This window comes from Sander vitreus, chromosome 13 (assembly GCF_031162955.1).
Source record: "Sander vitreus isolate 19-12246 chromosome 13, sanVit1, whole genome shotgun sequence".
Lineage (NCBI taxonomy): Eukaryota > Metazoa > Chordata > Actinopteri > Perciformes > Percidae > Sander > Sander vitreus.
The window spans coordinates 17,299,775-17,318,084 of NC_135867.1; the positions used below are offsets into that span (position 1 = coordinate 17,299,775).

General features: G+C 38.9%; 1 protein-coding gene across 1 annotated transcript; it reads right to left on the reverse strand.

Annotated features, from left to right (window-relative positions):
• Positions 1-453: 453 nt before the first annotated feature.
• On the reverse strand, positions 454-7,151 carry cdc23 (CDC23 (cell division cycle 23, yeast, homolog)). The gene is made up of 16 exons (XM_078265555.1): positions 7,039-7,151; positions 6,197-6,269; positions 5,056-5,193; positions 4,886-4,928; positions 4,682-4,787; positions 4,440-4,572; positions 4,006-4,183; positions 3,809-3,906; positions 3,506-3,587; positions 2,675-2,828; positions 2,368-2,487; positions 2,163-2,238; positions 2,013-2,074; positions 1,739-1,817; positions 1,161-1,280; positions 454-745 (listed from the first exon to the last, which is right to left on the reverse strand). The coding sequence occupies exons 1-16, from the start codon at positions 7,149-7,151 to the stop codon at positions 593-595; spliced, it is 1,728 nt and encodes a 575-aa protein (XP_078121681.1). The 3' UTR covers positions 454-592.
• Positions 7,152-18,310: the final 11,159 nt, after the last annotated feature.

Genomic DNA, 18,310 nt, shown 5'->3' on the forward strand with positions numbered 1-18,310 from the left:
GGTATAAAGGCTTTAGGCCGCCCTACACCTTATTGTAGTCCCAGTTTAATATGCAACTTCATTTGATGCAATATGTAGTAGGGGGTCCCTGCTCCGTCTCTCTTTCAGTTAAGGGGTCCTTGGCTTAAACGTTAAAGACCCCTGCTTTAAGCTATTTACATTTATACAGCATGCAAGTCAAAACGTGTGTGTGCTGTCTTGTTCTACCTTTGTGCAGTTCAAGGTGTACCTTCTTTACTCTGATGGGTCTGTGTTTTTGTTACACTGTTAAACTAGCCTTGAATTATACCAAATCTGCATGTGTATTAAATCTATTTAAAAACCTTATGTAATCAGTTCACTGAGGTATGTACATCAGGCTAACCATCCCCAGCATTTATTGCCATGCTTTGATTGTTTTTACATTTGCAGCATAGAATTGTCTTATCCTGGACAAACGATCAGGATTGCAAATTTTACAAACCTGTTACTTTAATGTCATTAACAAATCTATGCGTCGACAAGTAAATCCTTCCAACACTTTTTGGCAAACCATCAAGCAGTTGGATACACCAATTGTCCATTTTAAAGCCAGTGAATAGGAGGGTGAGTGTCAGGGTGTAAAGGAGATGAGGTTCAGTGGAGACACCCTCCTCACGGGAGTGTTGTTGTTTGAGAGCGGAGCAAACAGATCTGCTGATGGTGTCTCAATCTGATCTCTGACCTGTGAAATCTGCCTCAGCAGAGCCTTCCCCTCTTCGCGAGCCTACGAGCAGAGTGACAACAGTTGGTATGTTATTACTTACACTAACACAGCAACTAGAACACAGTGCTCCCATTATGCAGTAGGGCTGTACAATTTTTTTTTTTTTATCGTTATCGCAATATACACATTGCGAAAGGCTGACATATCGCGATAGACACGATAGTGGTGCCTTGTATATATGCCTTATATTCAATTCAATGTTAAATTTGTTCAATAAAATGTTGGAAAATATTTCCTTTCATTTGTTTTAAATTCAACAAGCAATTTGTTTGTATTTTAGCCGAATACTGAAAGCAGCAGAAATGCAGAATTCAGTACACTTTAATATCTTGTGCATTTATCACAAAAAATATCGTTATCGCGATATTCAACAACCTTATCGGATATTTTCCTCATATCGTGCAGGCACACTTACATCATTGTAGTCACAACAGCGCTGTGCACAGAGGGATGCCTCATCGTAGAGCTTGTTCTTGAAATAGTACTGACCCAGGTACCGCAGGGCTGTGCTCACCTCTGCATGCTCCAGCTGTTCCTGTGATGAGATTTTATTAGAAATGGATTTCTTCCAAACAAATACAATACATGGCCAAAAGCATGTGGACACAAATATTGTTTTTGATTGTTGAACATCTTATTTTAAAACTACAGGCATTAATATGCTACTATAACTGCCTCCACTCATGGGAGGATTTTAGTGAGGGTTGGTTCATCACAAAGGTCTTGTATGGGGTTGAGGTCAGGGCTCTGTGCAGGCGGCCAGTTGAGTTCTTCCACAAGAAACAAAACCATAGCTTTGTTCACAGTGGGATTGTCATTTTGAAATGGGAAAGGGCCAAACACAAATGGCTGCCACAAAGTATAATTTTATGCTGTTGTATTAACATTTCCCTTAATTGTAACTGGGCCTAGCTCACAAATACAGACCTACACCAAAACTGGACAAGAGTGTCAAAAATGTACGTATGTATTCACATACTTTAAAATACTTACCCCACAAGAGAAAATGTCTTGGATGTAAAGCATGTAACACTGGGCAGCATCATCAGACTCATTCAGCTGTTCATGGAGCCTGCCAAAGAGAAAGCAAATTTCACATTTGGCCCGTATTGCTGGGTGATACAATTGGAAAAAAAGCTGCAGCTGGATCTTCATTTTGTGCTTAAATGTTAAATACAATGTGACATTAACTACTGTTTTTGGACCACAAAACCTGTTTTATTGGTGTCCTTCAGTTGTTTGCCTCAGGATACAGTGTTACACTTACTTTGCCAACTTGAGTAGAGCCATTTTCTCTACATCTCCAACAGAGTATGCCCTCCAGTAACACTAGAGAAAAACAAAATATGTCAAAAACAAGCCAGAAACCTTAGTGAACTTATTACGCAAGCCAAGACTCGCTGACTGTAATGTGTACCTTCTTGGCTTCCAGTTGCTGTGACAGTTTTTCATAGCTTTCACCCAGTGCGACCAACATGCGTGAGTCATTGGGCCTACACAAATGCATAATTGTATTTCAAAACAAATAATGAGCATTGCATATTTAAACACTTTTTCCTTTCTCAATAGTTTTTCATTCTTAGCAATACCTGCATAAAACCCTTTTTTGTCAAAATCCATACCTGAGCTGGTGAGCCTTTCGATAGTAGTACAGACAGTAAAAGGGCATCTTGAGGATCTCATACGTCTGACCCAAGCCATACCAGGCACGGTAGTCCCGCTTGTTCACTTCAATGGCATGCCTGATAGGAAAAACATGAGTACAAACAAGTAAACAACCCGCAAAACAATATAGCTGGTATGACTCCTCCATACTGCTGTGAAAGGTCTGGCAATAATTAAAAACTTCATTGTTTACACATTGAACAAGACATTGATATGTCCACCAAAATAAGCGCCGTCTATGCTCTAGTACATCTTCAGTCTGACCTGTAGGCCTGGATGGCAGCCGAAGTGTTCTTCATTTCCATGTATTCATGGCCCATGAGGGTCCAGGCACCGAGGCATCGAGGGTTCAGTTTGAGGGCCCGCTGGAAGTACAAAGCTGCCTTCTCATGCTGAGAGCGTAAGCTATAATAGTTACCTGTGGATGAGAAGCATAACTTATTACACAAAATATCATGATTCAAAATGATGTCTAACCCCCAATTTCCACCAACTGCGGAAAGTCTGCGGATCCGCTCCGAACGGCGGCGGAGTCAATAGGTTTCCATTAAAGTCAATGTGTTCCCTGCACTACACATTGAAAACGTCATAATGGGCGGAGACAGGCCTGAAGTCGGAAAGGAAACAAACTGTTGTTGGTTTTGTGGTTACGTTTATAGAAACTACATCCTGTTATATCGCGCGATCATACGTGAATTTGCGAGATCTCGTGGGTCCTAGTGACTTCAGCTGTCAGTCATGGCCGCAGCCGTTCCGCAACAAATACCGACCTGGTGGGTATTGAAGGACGGCGGAGCACGGAGCCGTCACGCAGCGGAGCCGATCCGCAGCCGTTCTGCAGTTGGTGGAAATCCGCCATTAAACACGTTTGTCTGACCAGCTGACCAATCTTTAGATTATATAAAGTTTTTAAAAAAGCCAGCTGTGAAGCTGCACAGGTCAATACTTGTTGTACTTTAATTGCTAAATTACAAACTATTGATGACAAGTTACAATAAAATTTATGTATTTGTCAACTTGTTGTTCCATCACTGAAAAACTGTGCTTGAGAATTAAACCGTAGCATTAGTGTTGATCAATTGGGTCAACACTTACCGATAACACAGCAAGTCTCCACTCTGTACTTGTCGATCTCCACCAGGTTGTGGGCCAAGTAGCTCAATTCTGGCTTCATGCTCTGTGGAAGTAGTCATTACCATCAGCAACAGACAAATAAATATATATACATTTTGGACTTATTAATAGGTCTTTACAAAAAACACAGAGGTCAAATACAAGCATCAAGATAAGACCCTTCATCCCTACTGGCTGATATTACTTAGACCTCTAACCTTCCTGTGAAAACACACTTCTTCTATGCTAATCAATAAGGCATTACATTACAAGTGGTGAACTCACTTTGACATAGAGCAGGTTGGAGAATGTGTCCATGTTGTCGATGCGATACGGATCCTGCTCCCTCAACTCGTTGAAGAGAGCCAAAGCTTGGTCAATATCTGAAATAAATATAGACACGACAGTTATGTAAGACTAAACATGTCCCCTTAACATTCTTCTGACAGGCAAAATTCTTATTGAAAAGGTAGAAAATAAACCTCTGATGTTGTGGTAGGCGACGGCAATCTGTGAGATGATGTACGTGCTCTTAGAAAAGCCGGCCTCAATGAGGTTCTGGTATTTCTGCAACGCTTCTTTGATCATCTGCAGCTCTGTGTACATGTGGGCCATGAAGAAGTCTTTAATCCAGCAGTCTGGCAGAGACAGGGACTTCAGCTGGGGAGAAAGACCAAGAGACCAAGTTTGATGGAATCATTTCCGTCCATATAAGTACCTGAGATGGAGCTTTTTTTTCTTTGAATTGATTGAATATGAGAACATTTTTGTTTTGTTTTCTGTTTGTTCTGAGAAACACAGAGTTGTGTTGTGAGGATTGAGTTTGGGTAAAGTGGTTACTGTGGACCTGGGCACATTAAGTTAATGATGCAATGCTATCTACAATTTGTGTACGTGTAAACACAAAGCTAGTTACCATTTCAATGTTGGTGACAAGGTTACTAAGCTCCAGCCAGGCTCCCCAGTGAAGAGGAAGTGTGTGTATTGCCTCAACAAAAACCTCCACCGCCTCTTTCAGCAGGTCGAGCTTCCGTAGCACCACCCCATACCTGTGTTCCCACATCCACAAACACACACATATACAGTTTATAAACAGTCGACTCTATTCCTCTGCATTATCTGAGGAAAGTGTGCACACCCTGGAGGAAAAGTTCTTACAGGTACAGGGTGAACCCGTCCAACTCTCCTGCAGTGTGCTTCTTACTGAGCTCAACCCTCAGTTCTCGCAAGGCTTCATTGCGCACCTGCCCCTTCTCCAGAGGACCTAGTACCACACAGAAAAAACACAAACAAGTTAAGTGTTAAAGGGTAACAAAAGTAATTTTCAATACTCTTTTAAAGTCCAAACAGACAAGTCCTCACCCAGGCTGTCCACGGTCTCATCGTCCTTCTTTTTCTCCCCTGACTGAAGACAAAGGAGGACACTTTCAAAATGGTTTGCAAGCATTACAATCAAAGTGAAAGCAGTCTTGTCATGAAATGAAATCAAAGCTCAAAGTATGCCGACATGCCAGATATCTACAGAATCTTACCAGATAGCGAGAATACATATAGAGGAAATAAGCCTTCTGACTGCAGCAGCCTTTCAGAAAGTAAGCAGCACGGTCATACTCTTTCAGATCAAAGTAGGATTTGGCAAGTGTAAGTGCATCCAGGTCTTGTGCATCTTCCTGTGTTTGGAAAAGACAAGGAACAAAAAAAAAAAGTCATCATAATCAAGTCAACTTCACTTCTTCAAACAAAAACAAAAAGTTTAATCTCATTAAAAACAAAAGGGCTTTCATAAAGTAGTAACCATACGGGCCACTCCTGAACACATGACTAACAGACAATTTTGCTTTCTACATAAAAACTAACACCAGGGGGCAGTATAACCTTTGCCTTCCAAAGGGAAGAACACAATTGATTATCTCCTATTGTTTATTTCTTCCTTGTGTAAGACAGTTGACTAAGTTTTGAATGCTCAAAAGCATGTCTTTTTTTGCTTCTTTATTTTTTTGTCAACAAAACCATGAAAAGACCAAAACTAACAATGAATGGATCCTACAAAGTATCGCCCCTGTGACATGCTCCTTTATTACGATGAACATTGTACTTTACTGTACTGTAGTTTATTTTGAGGCGATCCAACATACACTGTCCTTGTGGCGGAACATAGTTTAAATCCCCAACAAATTCACTATTTACTCCTGTTTGAGTAAACTTTGCTAAAAACTACAGTTACTAAAGCTATTTTATGGAATTAATTATCCACTGAGAAATGAAACTACATATGTATTTGTTACCTGTTTTTAAAGACTTAAATCTTCAGTAGGAAGCAATGGTTTTGGGGGCCCATTGGTGGGGGTTAGGCTTTTGAGCAAATGTTTATAATACAGTATATTATTAGTATTACGGTATAAGTATTATAAGTATCTAGTATGTTTCCATTTGATGAAATTAACAATGGAACATGGATTCTTCTAAGGTTTAAATATTTAAGTCAGTGTCAGCATCGTACAGCTTCATGAAGAGCTGGAACAAGCGGATAAAGAATACACTGTATGATATTGATAGACAGCATGACATATAATGATTTTTAAACCATAAAGCTACTTCAAGGGGAAGGTAGGTAGTTAAAAATGATATAACGAAGTTACCCAGAAAAAGGCTCAGGCCTGGCAGTATACAAACCTCAGTAAAAGGAGGTGAGGGGGGTAATTCATTCTTGGGAAGAGGGTCCAAAGCAAATGCCAATTCAGAAGCCCTGAAATGTAAACACAGGAAGCATGTGAGAAAACTTTGCCATTGATTACAGTCATTTTTTTCACACCCAATGTATTCTTGCAGCAAGCAAAAACCCCACGAAGTTACCTTTGTCCAGTGACGTTAACGTTATATGTGTTGCTATATGTGTGCTTATTTGCACTACCACCATGACACACTCTCATACTGAATCACAGGGTCAGCTCCTGCTGCAAGCGTCTCATGCTTATACATCCCTTAGTACATTCATGTGGATTTTTTATTTAGTATTTTTAATTTTATTGTCCATGCTATTCATGTGGATTTGCTTTTTTATCATCCTGTTTGTGATGTATGTGAATGTTGTGTGTGATGTCTTAAGCTACTGGGACCTTGAATTTCCCCTTGGGGATCAATAAAGTATCTATCTATCTATCTATTTATCTATCTAATCGACAGTAATTAACAAGTACAGCCCAGTAATGGTTAATGGTTGAGGAATAACATTAACGTTACACGTCATGTAGCGTTAACACCTTGATAACAGCGCTGTATTGACTTGTTGACGCAAGTAATCATTTAACGACTCTCTTAAGTAAAATGCAACATTAATAGTGTATTTTGTATTAATCCGCGTTAGCTACATTTTTATAGCTAGCTAATGAGACTTGTCAACAGCACTGCTAACGTTGCTAACTGACTGGTAACTAGCTAGCTTTAAAGCTTAGTTACTACGGTACCAGAGCAGAAAGACAGTCAGTTAATGTCACATTTGTCGCAGTCAGTCTCACCACTTCGCGCTGTGTAAAAGTCCTCTTTCTTTACAAAGCGATATCACCGATATTAGCTGTTTTTTGATCTGTACCAGGTCCCCAAACTCACTACAGAGAGCCGCCATTTTCATATTTTGCCAAGCAAGTATGCTATTGGTGGAAGTTAAGAGGTAGTTCCGCCCACCAAGAATGACATCATTTCTGTTTCCTCTTTGCTTCCAAAATAAAATAACAGTTGTTGATATTTTGTCTTGTCACAAATACACAGCCTTTGCAATTCTGACCATAACGTTACCTATTAAACCATGTTATTTATAAAAATTACAAAAATAAAAAAAAAAACAGATATGAATTTGCTTGCCTGCATATGGAGAGATGCCAGTTCACCTCCTGGGCACTGCCAAGGTGCCCTTGAGCAAGGCACCGAACCCCCAACTGCTCGGGGGGCTTACCTCAGGGAGCAGCCCCCTCACTCTGACATCTCTCCATTAGTGCATGTAGGCTATAGGTCCTGAGCATGTGTATGTATTTCAGGCCTGTGTGTAATGTGGGTAATAACTGTACCAAGCAGAGTGAAAAATGTGACTTTCCCCTTGCGGTTTAAATAAAGGCTTGTCTTCTTCTTTTTCTATTTTTTTATATCACGGCCAAATGTAGCCTACCCAGCCTGATAATACTCAATGCAAGTTGTGTATTTTTCAGAATATTTCATATAACAGCCATTAAACATTATCAAGCAAATTATATATTGAAGAATAAGATCAAGGGCAGCATTTTTCAGAGACATAGAAACAAAAACCTTTCTTTTTTCTTAAAAAGGTTAGGTTCCAAAGGCATGCACAGTTTTACAGAACATCTCTCTTGAGCTACCTCAACAATAAAATAATGTTAAGGTTCTCAAATGTCATCTTGCCAACATTAGCTTCAGAGTCATGATTTATCCACACAATTAAATAAGTTTCACTATATGATAAGTCACGGTCACACACACAAGGTGAACAGAACCTTAAAATCCAAGCAGATTACAAGATGGGCATCAGCCTACAAGTACTGCAAGTGTAACACAGTTGTTGTTGTTGTTGTTGTTGTTTTCTGAAAAGAAACTTGTACTCATCATTCTAAGCTATTTCAGCTCATCATAGTTCCTACAACATCTGTTGTACAAACCTTTTCAGCACTGTTGCAGACACAATGAGTCTTTTTTATTCTTTTTTTTTTTTTGTTAATCAGTAATGTCTCTCTCTGATAATTTTGTGTCACTGGGATGGATGCTGCAATATCACATGTAAAACGAAGCAATGCAGTTGAAATTACATGGGGCCTAACAAGAAATGCATGTATTGTGTATTATCAGCATGCACACTGGTCTTTAAATCTAACATTATGTGTTGTATCCATTTAGAATAAGAACAGTACTGCTTAGTTTTCTTTGCCTGCAACCATACACTGGATTCACTCTATATTTAGCCTTTGGCTCTGACCTCTGTATAGCCCAGTTAAGCCCTGAGCTTACAGTCATTTCACACTCAAAACTTCAATTGTGGGATATCCTCACCCTAAACCCAGAGCTTAACCCTGCTTCAGAGCAGGGTTGTCCCTGCCTTTCCGATGTTATACCCAAAAGATAAGGGTTAAAATAACTGATTTGAAGTTAGAGCAGAGCAATAGGGTGTTCACTGTCTAATCAAATGATTATGATGTGGACACAGTGTCAAGAGCTTTCAGTATTCTGAAGATGTGGACCCTGGACTCTGATTGTCAAATGCGTATACATTACCTGGGGGGCTTACTTAGCTTAATCATGTCACCATGGAAGTATACGCCATTTGCACATGACTTCCAGTTTTCAAATGCTTGCTGATGACCCCTATAATTTTACATATTTAACAGCAAAAAAACCAATTCTAACCTGCAGTCTATTTTCAGACCTGATCTTGATCTTATGCTGCTGAATAATTAGATCCCAAACCTGCCTCCATAGCTCTGTAAAGAGTAGGGTGGGTTTGATCTCACTTCTACTGACTTTTCAGATAATAATAATAATAATAATAATAATAATAATAATAATAATAATAATAATCCTAACTACTGTAATTAGGAGCAGTGGACAGCTATAGTCGGGGACCAACCAGTACTCAGCATTGCCTACTTGTTGTGAGGTAGCAGTGTTAACCACATCATCATATTTGAGGTACAAAATGTTACATAGAAGAAATTAAAAAAAAAAAGAATCTGCATTGCCACATATACTTTAGACATCCACTTCCAATAGAATTTCAAAAGCATTGCCTAACATTTCATCAGTTCCTGTTATAACATTTCTTAGTACAACAGAATACACCATTCTGGTTCAAGTAGTCCATAACTATCCAACCTTCTGAATGTCTATTAATAACTAAAGCCTTGCTGATAATGTGAGCCTGCAATGCACATTAACCGCTGTCAAAGGGTTCAGTCTCTTTTTACAACTTTAGAAAGACTATTTTATGCTCTGCTAAATCCCACTTCTATTCTGTCAGTATGCATTTGCTTTCATTGAAACAACCGTTACTTATTTAATCAATATCTAATTCTAAGTAGTGAGTTTTGAAAGAGCAGCAATATTATAACTCTTTCTTGTGCCAATAATGTGACTTATTTGATTGCCTGCCCAGCCCCTGTAACTGGGCTCTGTGCTTGGCCATGCTTCACTGGTGCAGAGCTGACATGGTTCATCATGTTCTTGTCCGTCAAAATCAGCAGCATCACTGGCTTTGGGATTTCCACCACGCTGCACAGAAGCACACACACAGTTTGTTTATTGAAATTCTTACTTTTTTGTGTAATATAATTATTTATTTCACATTTTAGGTAAAGTAACGTAGACCCTCATTAAATGAAGATGGAGTAAGGTTCGCTTTGGAGTTTTCAACCATAAGTTCAATGACACTAAGGCAGATCTGACCAACCATGGACAGACCACTAACATCTCCAGCTGATGCAAAATTTCAAAAGTTGTAAGGGAGAGAACTTCTAAATCCACCCTTTCCTAAGGCTCAAAGGACCAGAATGTGCCCTTGAAACAGTAGACCAACAGGTGTTCACATACTGAGCTGCCACTAAAACCCACACGACAACTGCCAACTGCACTTTGATCATGGAGAAAGCTTGTTTTTCAAGTATTTTTGACCAAGAGGTTCTCTTGCAAAGTTTGTTAAAAAAAACAAATTGTGTCTTTAATACATACAGGGACCACAGACAGCACACAGTGTTGTTTGATCACAGACAGAACCCGATTTGTTCAGGTCCTACCCCCTGACCAATCGGCTATCCTAACCTTAACTACTCAAGGTCAATGCCTAACCTCAACCAATCGGGTTGCTTCGTAGGGCGGGTCTTGCATAAAACTGCAGTGGGTTCCATAATTGCGTGTCTAGGGTTGCCTTATTCATCAATAGCGATGAATTTAATGAATTTAACTGGGCGATGTAGGATCAATAAACTCTCATCTCATCTAGTAAGCCTCAATAGGTAAATTATTTGGGTTTGGTATTTATATTTATGAATGGCCATTCAGTGAAAGTAGGCTAATGTACAGCATAAAACACGTACACATGAACTTGGTACCATTTAGGAAGAAAAAGCATGCATGTTTGAATGCATAGCCTATTATTAATTTTAAAAAACTACAGTTATCTATTGGTTGAGGTTTTATAAGATCTGTTCTTGAATGAAACATAAAATGCTTTGATTACATTAATAGGATTAAACAAATGGGTATAGCAACTGTCCTATTCATTCAAATAAATAAGACAGTCTCTTTCAGTGAATGTAGTGTGTGACCTTACTAAGTATCCCTGTTATTAAGTATATAAATCCTCCTATCATAACTGTATCAGGGGTGCAGCAACTATATCTAATGCTGGGGTTATTCTGTACAAATTAAACAATAGGTGTCATGGATGTTTTCTGTTGCTTTTTCGTGCTCTATTGATGTACTTCATATATCAATTATGTGTGTGTTTGTAACATTCATAATTGTCTTTTTATTTCATTGTTTTCACAGCCAGTGTCACTGAAGTTATTCATGCAAAATGTACTTTGTTGTGCATTAAATATGAACGTTAACATGTTAGTGAGCAGAAGGCATATGCAGTAAGCAGACATTTGGCAGATGGGGATGAACTGTATGAAGAAGTCAGCCCCTAATTTTGCCAAGGGGTGGCACTGTCTAACCGAATTCACCTCGGGTTGGAGAAACAAAATGTCCAATCCAATGTGTATTACAGTAAAACTGTTGTTTTTGTTTTTTTTGTTTTTTTTGTTTCTTTTTACTTGCAAACGTGTAGATCAAAGCATGCAAGCATTATATGTTTTATTTTGATTATGTGTTTTCCATGAAATTGCTGGGCAAAAATGATCTGCCAGGATCATCATCATTTATCTACAAACCTGACAATGAAGTTGACCATCCACATCCTTCTTTCCCTCTCCTTTGAAGGTAACTTAGTACTGTCTTTGAATTTAATCCAAAAGAACTGAACTGGGACTTTGGAAAAATAAATGAATTGTGTCTGGTCCCTTAGGTCTCCTTAAGGAGCCGTGAGGATGAATAGTTTTTAAAGTACTCAGCAGAGGTAGAATGGGCATGATACTGAGGTTCTGGTTGTTTGGTTTGAAAAACTTGACAGGGCCGATGACACATCATTCACTCACAAAACAGCAGAATATAATTTCCCTTCATTTGGATGCAGCGTCTCCTCTCACCTCCCTGCGCTTCCTTCTCTCTGTTGGACATCCTCTGTGCGACATGTCTCTCTAGTTTCTCCACAGACCAAAAGGCACTTTAGAAGACTGACAAAGTAATCAAGTAGCACTGCAGTTTACAAGGCCGAGCAAATGGCTCACTGAGCAGGTTGAAAGAGGTGCGGGGACGAACCATATATAGTCCATCCCTTTCACTCAGCCCTTCCTCAATTCCCTGTTTTCATCTCTCATTCTCTTATACATACACAGTCACACACACACACACACACACACACACACACACACACACACACACACACACACACACACACACATATCATGCAGGTATGGGGCAGTGGAGTGCATGATGGAGCTGCTGAGACAGAAATTTGAGACAGCTGTGTAATTGAAAGGGAAAATATGCCAACATTGTGCTTGATAATTTTTGTGTATGTTTACTAGTGTGTATACGCTTTCACCTTGGAACTCAAAACTGTTTATAAAAATCCATAAAATGCGTACTTATTTAACCTAGTATATGTCTTTTTAGACCACTTTTTTGATTCTGTAAATCATAAAAGTGAATACTGCTTACAGGAATATATCTCTTCAAAGGCAGAGATCAAAGGTTCAAATGAGTTTAAATAGATGAGTTTGTATCTGTTCCAAACCAGAAGTACATAAAAAGAAGCCTTGTTGCCTTTTTTATTCTCTTTTTTTCTCTTTGCAGCTGTATGTCAAAGCTTTTGATGGTGGAGTTAGATTTGCCTCCACTGATATTGCTAGTGGAGATCGTAACAAAATGCTTTAAAATAATGAGCCGAAATGTCTGAGGCAATTAATAAAATCATATTTCCGAGGAGCAACAACAAACCAAAAGCAATATTTCCCCCTTAAAGCAAACCATTTCTGTACATCTGTTACATTTGTGTATGTAAGCGTGAAAAGTGGCTTTACAGGCATGCTCAGTCCCTGTGGTTTTGATCTTCAGGGCCCGGTGCAGGACCCTGTGATTGGCTGTTGATGATGTTGTTTAGTTGGACTGAGGACAGCTAATAGCTATGTCTCATCAGGGCAGCCACCACCTGAGCACTGAGCACTGCGCCACACTGCCTTCACAGGGACACAGTCACGCACTGGTCTGCACCGGATCGTGTTTATGGTCTTAGTGGGATTTTCTTTTTGTATCATCATGTACTCATTATGCAGTCAAATGTACCCTGTGACTGATTATAATTATTATATATGACATTATTAGATGGGTAATATTATAAGCAGCATTTGGTGGAGTTGCTAACCCCTCATAGACATCTAAAATGTAACAAGGAGCCACAAATAACAAATTGTTTTACGGTAAGATGTCATCTTTACCAATGTGTTATATTTTATAAGCTCATCGTGTTATTCTTTATGCAACATCTTAGTCTGTTAAGTAACCACTAACTCCAGCTGTCAGATAAATGCAGTGGAGTAAAATTAACTAATATTAATTAATTAATATTCCCCTCTGAAACGTGGTAGAGAAGAAGTATAAATTAGAAAAAATAACACAAGTGAAGTACCTCTACCTCAATATTGAAATTAGGTACAGTACTTGAGTAAATGCACTTGGTTTCCACCACTGAAAAATACATAAATACACCTAAGACGCAGGAAAACTGTTCGGTTCATGATAGGGAGGCAATTTCAAGATCTTAAATCTCTTTCCTTTCCACCTTATGTCTGTTGTCTATTCTTTACCATGGAGACAGTGTTTTGATTGAGGTTATATGAGGAGAGAAGCAAGGAAGAGAGGGAGGCGGATTCTTCTTCTTCTTAAAACAAAAACAGTTCACATATAAGCTGTTCTTTCTGTCAATCTGCAGTAACCACATCCTTCATGTGTGATGTGTCCCAGAAACATGTCAGGTCACGGATAATGGCCTGAGACAGCTGTGTCCGATGTGGGAGAGAGGGATATGTTTTGGGTATGGGATTAATATGCCTTTTGGGACAGGTGCTGAGAGGAGCGGGAGCAGCCACAATAAATCTAATGTTACGTCCCCCCCCAATCCAACGCCACATGACACTGGGAACATGTAACTGCCTGATTCATACGGAAAATCTCTGTCAGCAATATGCTTTTACACCCGTGTTATTATTTCCTGTAATGCGATACCCTTCTTACTCTTAGTCTTCTTTGAGCAATATGGATTTTGGCTGGTCATGTAACCAGCTGGTGACAACAGATGATACCAAGTCAGTCTACGTCACCCTTTATTTAAACCAGACATTACATCACATTTTGAATGAAACAGGAAAAAAACACGAGTACAGATTTTTTTTAAATTCATCAGCAATCAACAGGGTCCCTGCACTGCAGGAGTTATGGTGCACGGATGAATTTAGACATATAATAAGCCAGTAAAACTAAAGTAATTATCAACAGATGTAATTCAGGTCAGAAATGGCAGCACAGAGTGGGGATGGGCTAGACGGGTTGCCGCACCCAAGGCTATGTAAATACATTATTTAATATTTTAAGATTTATGGCTTTTTACATGAACTCTAACATCAATTATCTTTCCTCAATAAAAACCAGAAGATATATCACAAATGTATAACAGGACTACATTTTCTCTCCACCAAATGGTGAAATGCTCTGAGGTAATTAATAAAAAGGATCAAGAATGTATATTTCTATTACACCTTTTTCCTGCTCGTCTACTACTGTAAGTGAGCTCATTTTTCATGGGATGGTCCTAAAAGTTAATAGACAAAATGTTTAATCAGTAATAGAAAACAAAGTGTTTCTTGGCCACTTCTGGAACAGAGACGGATTATGATGATGGCATCCAAGATCAATGTAAATGTAATGCACCAACCAACGTGTCATAACAGGTTATTTGGAACTCCTAAACATCCGTGACAAAGTGCATTCACAATTTTCAGACTGTCCTTCTCCTAGATGCCATGAACTGTAGAAACCCTGAGGGTTGCTACTATGACCTCTTAACCTCACTGACCTCCCAGTCAGTACAAACTCACACTGTGGAGCCAAACATTGTTTAAACTCACAAAACTCTATTTTAAATTCTGGTGGAGATCCCAAAATTGTGTATGAAATGGTGCACGAGACATATAGAATATTTCCATTTGATGTAACTGTGCAGCCACAAAAACACATGGGTTTGAATTTTTCATTCTGCTGGAACAAGCTGCTACAAAATAGATATGCCATTGACCATGAATTAATAATAACTTTTGACAAGTTGGATACAGCAGAAACAAGTTGTGAACACAAAACTGATATATCATCACTTTTTAAGATGATACAGCAAACTGTTGGTTAGGTGTACATCCAGCAGTTACGGAGCAACATTATCAATTATTTAGAGAGTCTGGCCACCTAGTGATTGTAAGACCACTAATCACTCTCTTTCAGCTCCATTTTTGGTCTCTACCAACTCCTGAGGGAAATATCTAGCTCTTTAGCTGCTAAATGATACACTATGTTCCCCAGCTAGTTGCTAACTATGTCTGTCTGCTGTTTCTTGTTCAGCAGGTAGTGTTCAGTGGGATTTTAGATTTCTGTTTTCTGCTATAAGGCTCAGTTAAGCCAAGGCGAGCTGCAGATTTGGGGATTTAGGGATTTTAAATGTCAAACTGTTAACAGGTATAAAATAAATTCTTCTGTACCAGAGCTCGAACAAACAATTTTTCATGATGACAGGTGAACAGAAATACCCTTTAAATTTAAAAGTGAGGTTATTTGCGTCATGGTTATGCACTGCTAGTGCCACATCGCCGTATACTGTTTTGTTCACCTCACTGGAGACTCACACACAGTCCATTCTCGATCCCTGAACAGTTCATTTCCATTGTTGCAACCGATGTTTACATCATACTGGAAGCCACTGTCTTCTTTTGTGAGCTGGCTCAGCTCCTTTCCTCAATGGAAAGTTCCCACGCTAAGGGCTGTTATCATGTTTGGTAACATTAACCACACCAATCTGCCTTTTGAGCTCCCTAATGACAAGACATTCCGCATGCGGACAAAACAAAACACTCAAGCAGAGTTTCATGTCAAACACTGATGCTTACCGCCTGCTCCTACAGGCTCTGCTGGTTGTCTGATGTCATTCTGCTCCTCTCAGGGAGTGTTTAAGTGTACAAACTGGGTTATGTTCCCTGCAGCTTGGGACACTTTTGATGAACTTGCTGACATGAAGACAAGTACATCGCTGTGTGTGAAGATATGTGCACCACTGCAACCGCTGACAAGAAACTGCTCTTTTTTTAGATCAAGGCCCAGAAGAAGCAGCATGTTGGAGACCTCATCAAGACTCGACGAGAGCCGAAAAATCACTGTGTGCCCATTATTGCCACTGTTTTATCCCTCCGATTCAGACTGCTTTTTACATGGCGAAACACTTTGAGCTTTTAAAAGCAGAGAAAGCTATATTAATTTGGAAACCAAAAAAACAACATTCCTTCCTCTGTCTCTTTTTCTGTCTACTCTTTGTTTCTCGCTCTCAAATACACACAGTGGCCTTGAAACAAAATTAATTAAAAACTGAGCAGAATAATTAAAAACTAATGTTAAGGACAAAAGAATCACTTTGATGAGTTGACAGCTGATAAAAAAAAGGCTCACTACTTTGTGTTTTTTATTTTCTGAAAGAGTTTGATTTCTTGCATATCAAGTTCAATTTTAATTTGTGACATTATTTTTATATATACTAGGCAAATCTAAGTCTGGCTACTTTCCTCATAATTATGAGGTTTTACATATTTGAAAGGGTATCGGCTGAGATACTTTACCTTCAGACAGGGGACGTATCTCTTCTCCTGTTACCTATTTTCTGTGGCTTCTATGTGCTTTTGTTAATCATGCATAATTGACAGCATGTGACGGAGCTTTTGTTTTAAACTCTGATTTAATTATTTTTAAGGTGTACAGAGAGGTGACAAATGAAATGGTAACAAAATTGCAGCTGTCGCTCAAAATGAGTGGCCCAAAGAAAAAAATGAAGAGCACAACAAAATCATTTGCAAATGATTGTCTTTTACAGTATATATATATATACAGTATATATAATATATGTCTAATCTTTTGCAAGTGTGCATAAATGTGCATCAGTGTGTTAGTCAAGACCATTGTTGCAAGAACATGCAGGTAAGATAAGTAAGGCCCATAATGAGGTCTCTAAAACTATTTAGAGCCACCAGAGTTTTGAGCTTCAGAGTCTGATGTGAATTATTCCACGAAGATGGTGCAGCATATCTGAATTTCCTTCATACCATCACAATGTCGGGAACAGATTAAACATTGATTCACTAGAGGAACATAAAGAGCTTCTTCCCATTTTTTCAGTGCAGTGTAAGTGCATATTGTGTCTTAACTTTTACATTGGAACATCATAAGCCATTTTGCTTTAGTTAATATGATGTATTCTTGAATCACATCTAAGGCTTTGTATATGCGTGCGCACACGCAAACACACACACACACACACACACACACACACACACACACACACACACACACACACACAGAGGAATAGAAGACAAATACATACATGTTTTAATGTGTCAACACTGGGAAGTGATATTAAAGTTAATTTTATAGTGTTGTGAAAATTCACGTTTTGGTTTAACAATCAAGCAAAAAAGAAAACACATGAATATGCACAGCAGTGCATCAGATTACAAATGCACACACACACACACACACACACACACACACACACACACACACACACACACACACACACACACACACTCGCTAACAGGGTCAAAATATTGCAACATACATGATGCAACAGTGATGTGATTACAGTGTCTTTCTGATGTGTGTGTGTCAGAAGCAACAAATAAATATACAACACCCTTCATTAATCTTCTTTAAATCCTTGAACCATACTCACTGTAACTGTCTCACAAAACGTTTAACATGTAATGTAATTATGATTTAATTACGTTTTTCAGCTTTAGGATGACTTGAAGTGTGATAATGCAAATAATTCAAACAGATTCTTACCATATTCTCTTGTACTCAAAGACAGAATATTCAGACAGGTCTCTGACGGCTTTACAAGAGGAGGTGTTTGGTCCGTTCATGCTTCAGTGATGCTGAATCCTTAGAAGGCTGTCGAGATAGGCAGAGGCCTCTATGGTCAATTAATGTGGCACCACGCTGAATGTCAAAAAATTAAAATCTAAAACGTAATATTCCATTTTCTATTTCAGTCTTGTCTGCAGCCAAAGGTACTCTAAAGGACAACTCTTCAGTCAGTTCTTGATTAAATAGATCTATAGATCAATATTTCATCCTCAAAACCCCTTTTTTTTAATGACTCAAGGCAATAACTGCAGAGTTTGCCAAAGGTCTCCTCTCTTCTCTGTCTTTCCTCGCTCTGGCTCTGCCTCTTTTGCTTTCTCTTTGCTTGCATCACTCACATCTGCCTTTGTGAAGTGAATTAGTAAAAGACTGCACTAATAAAAGATCAGCGAGCCAGAGCTGACTGATTGAATTAATAAGCAACATAATCATAGCTGATCTGTAAAGTTATCTACAAGCCCA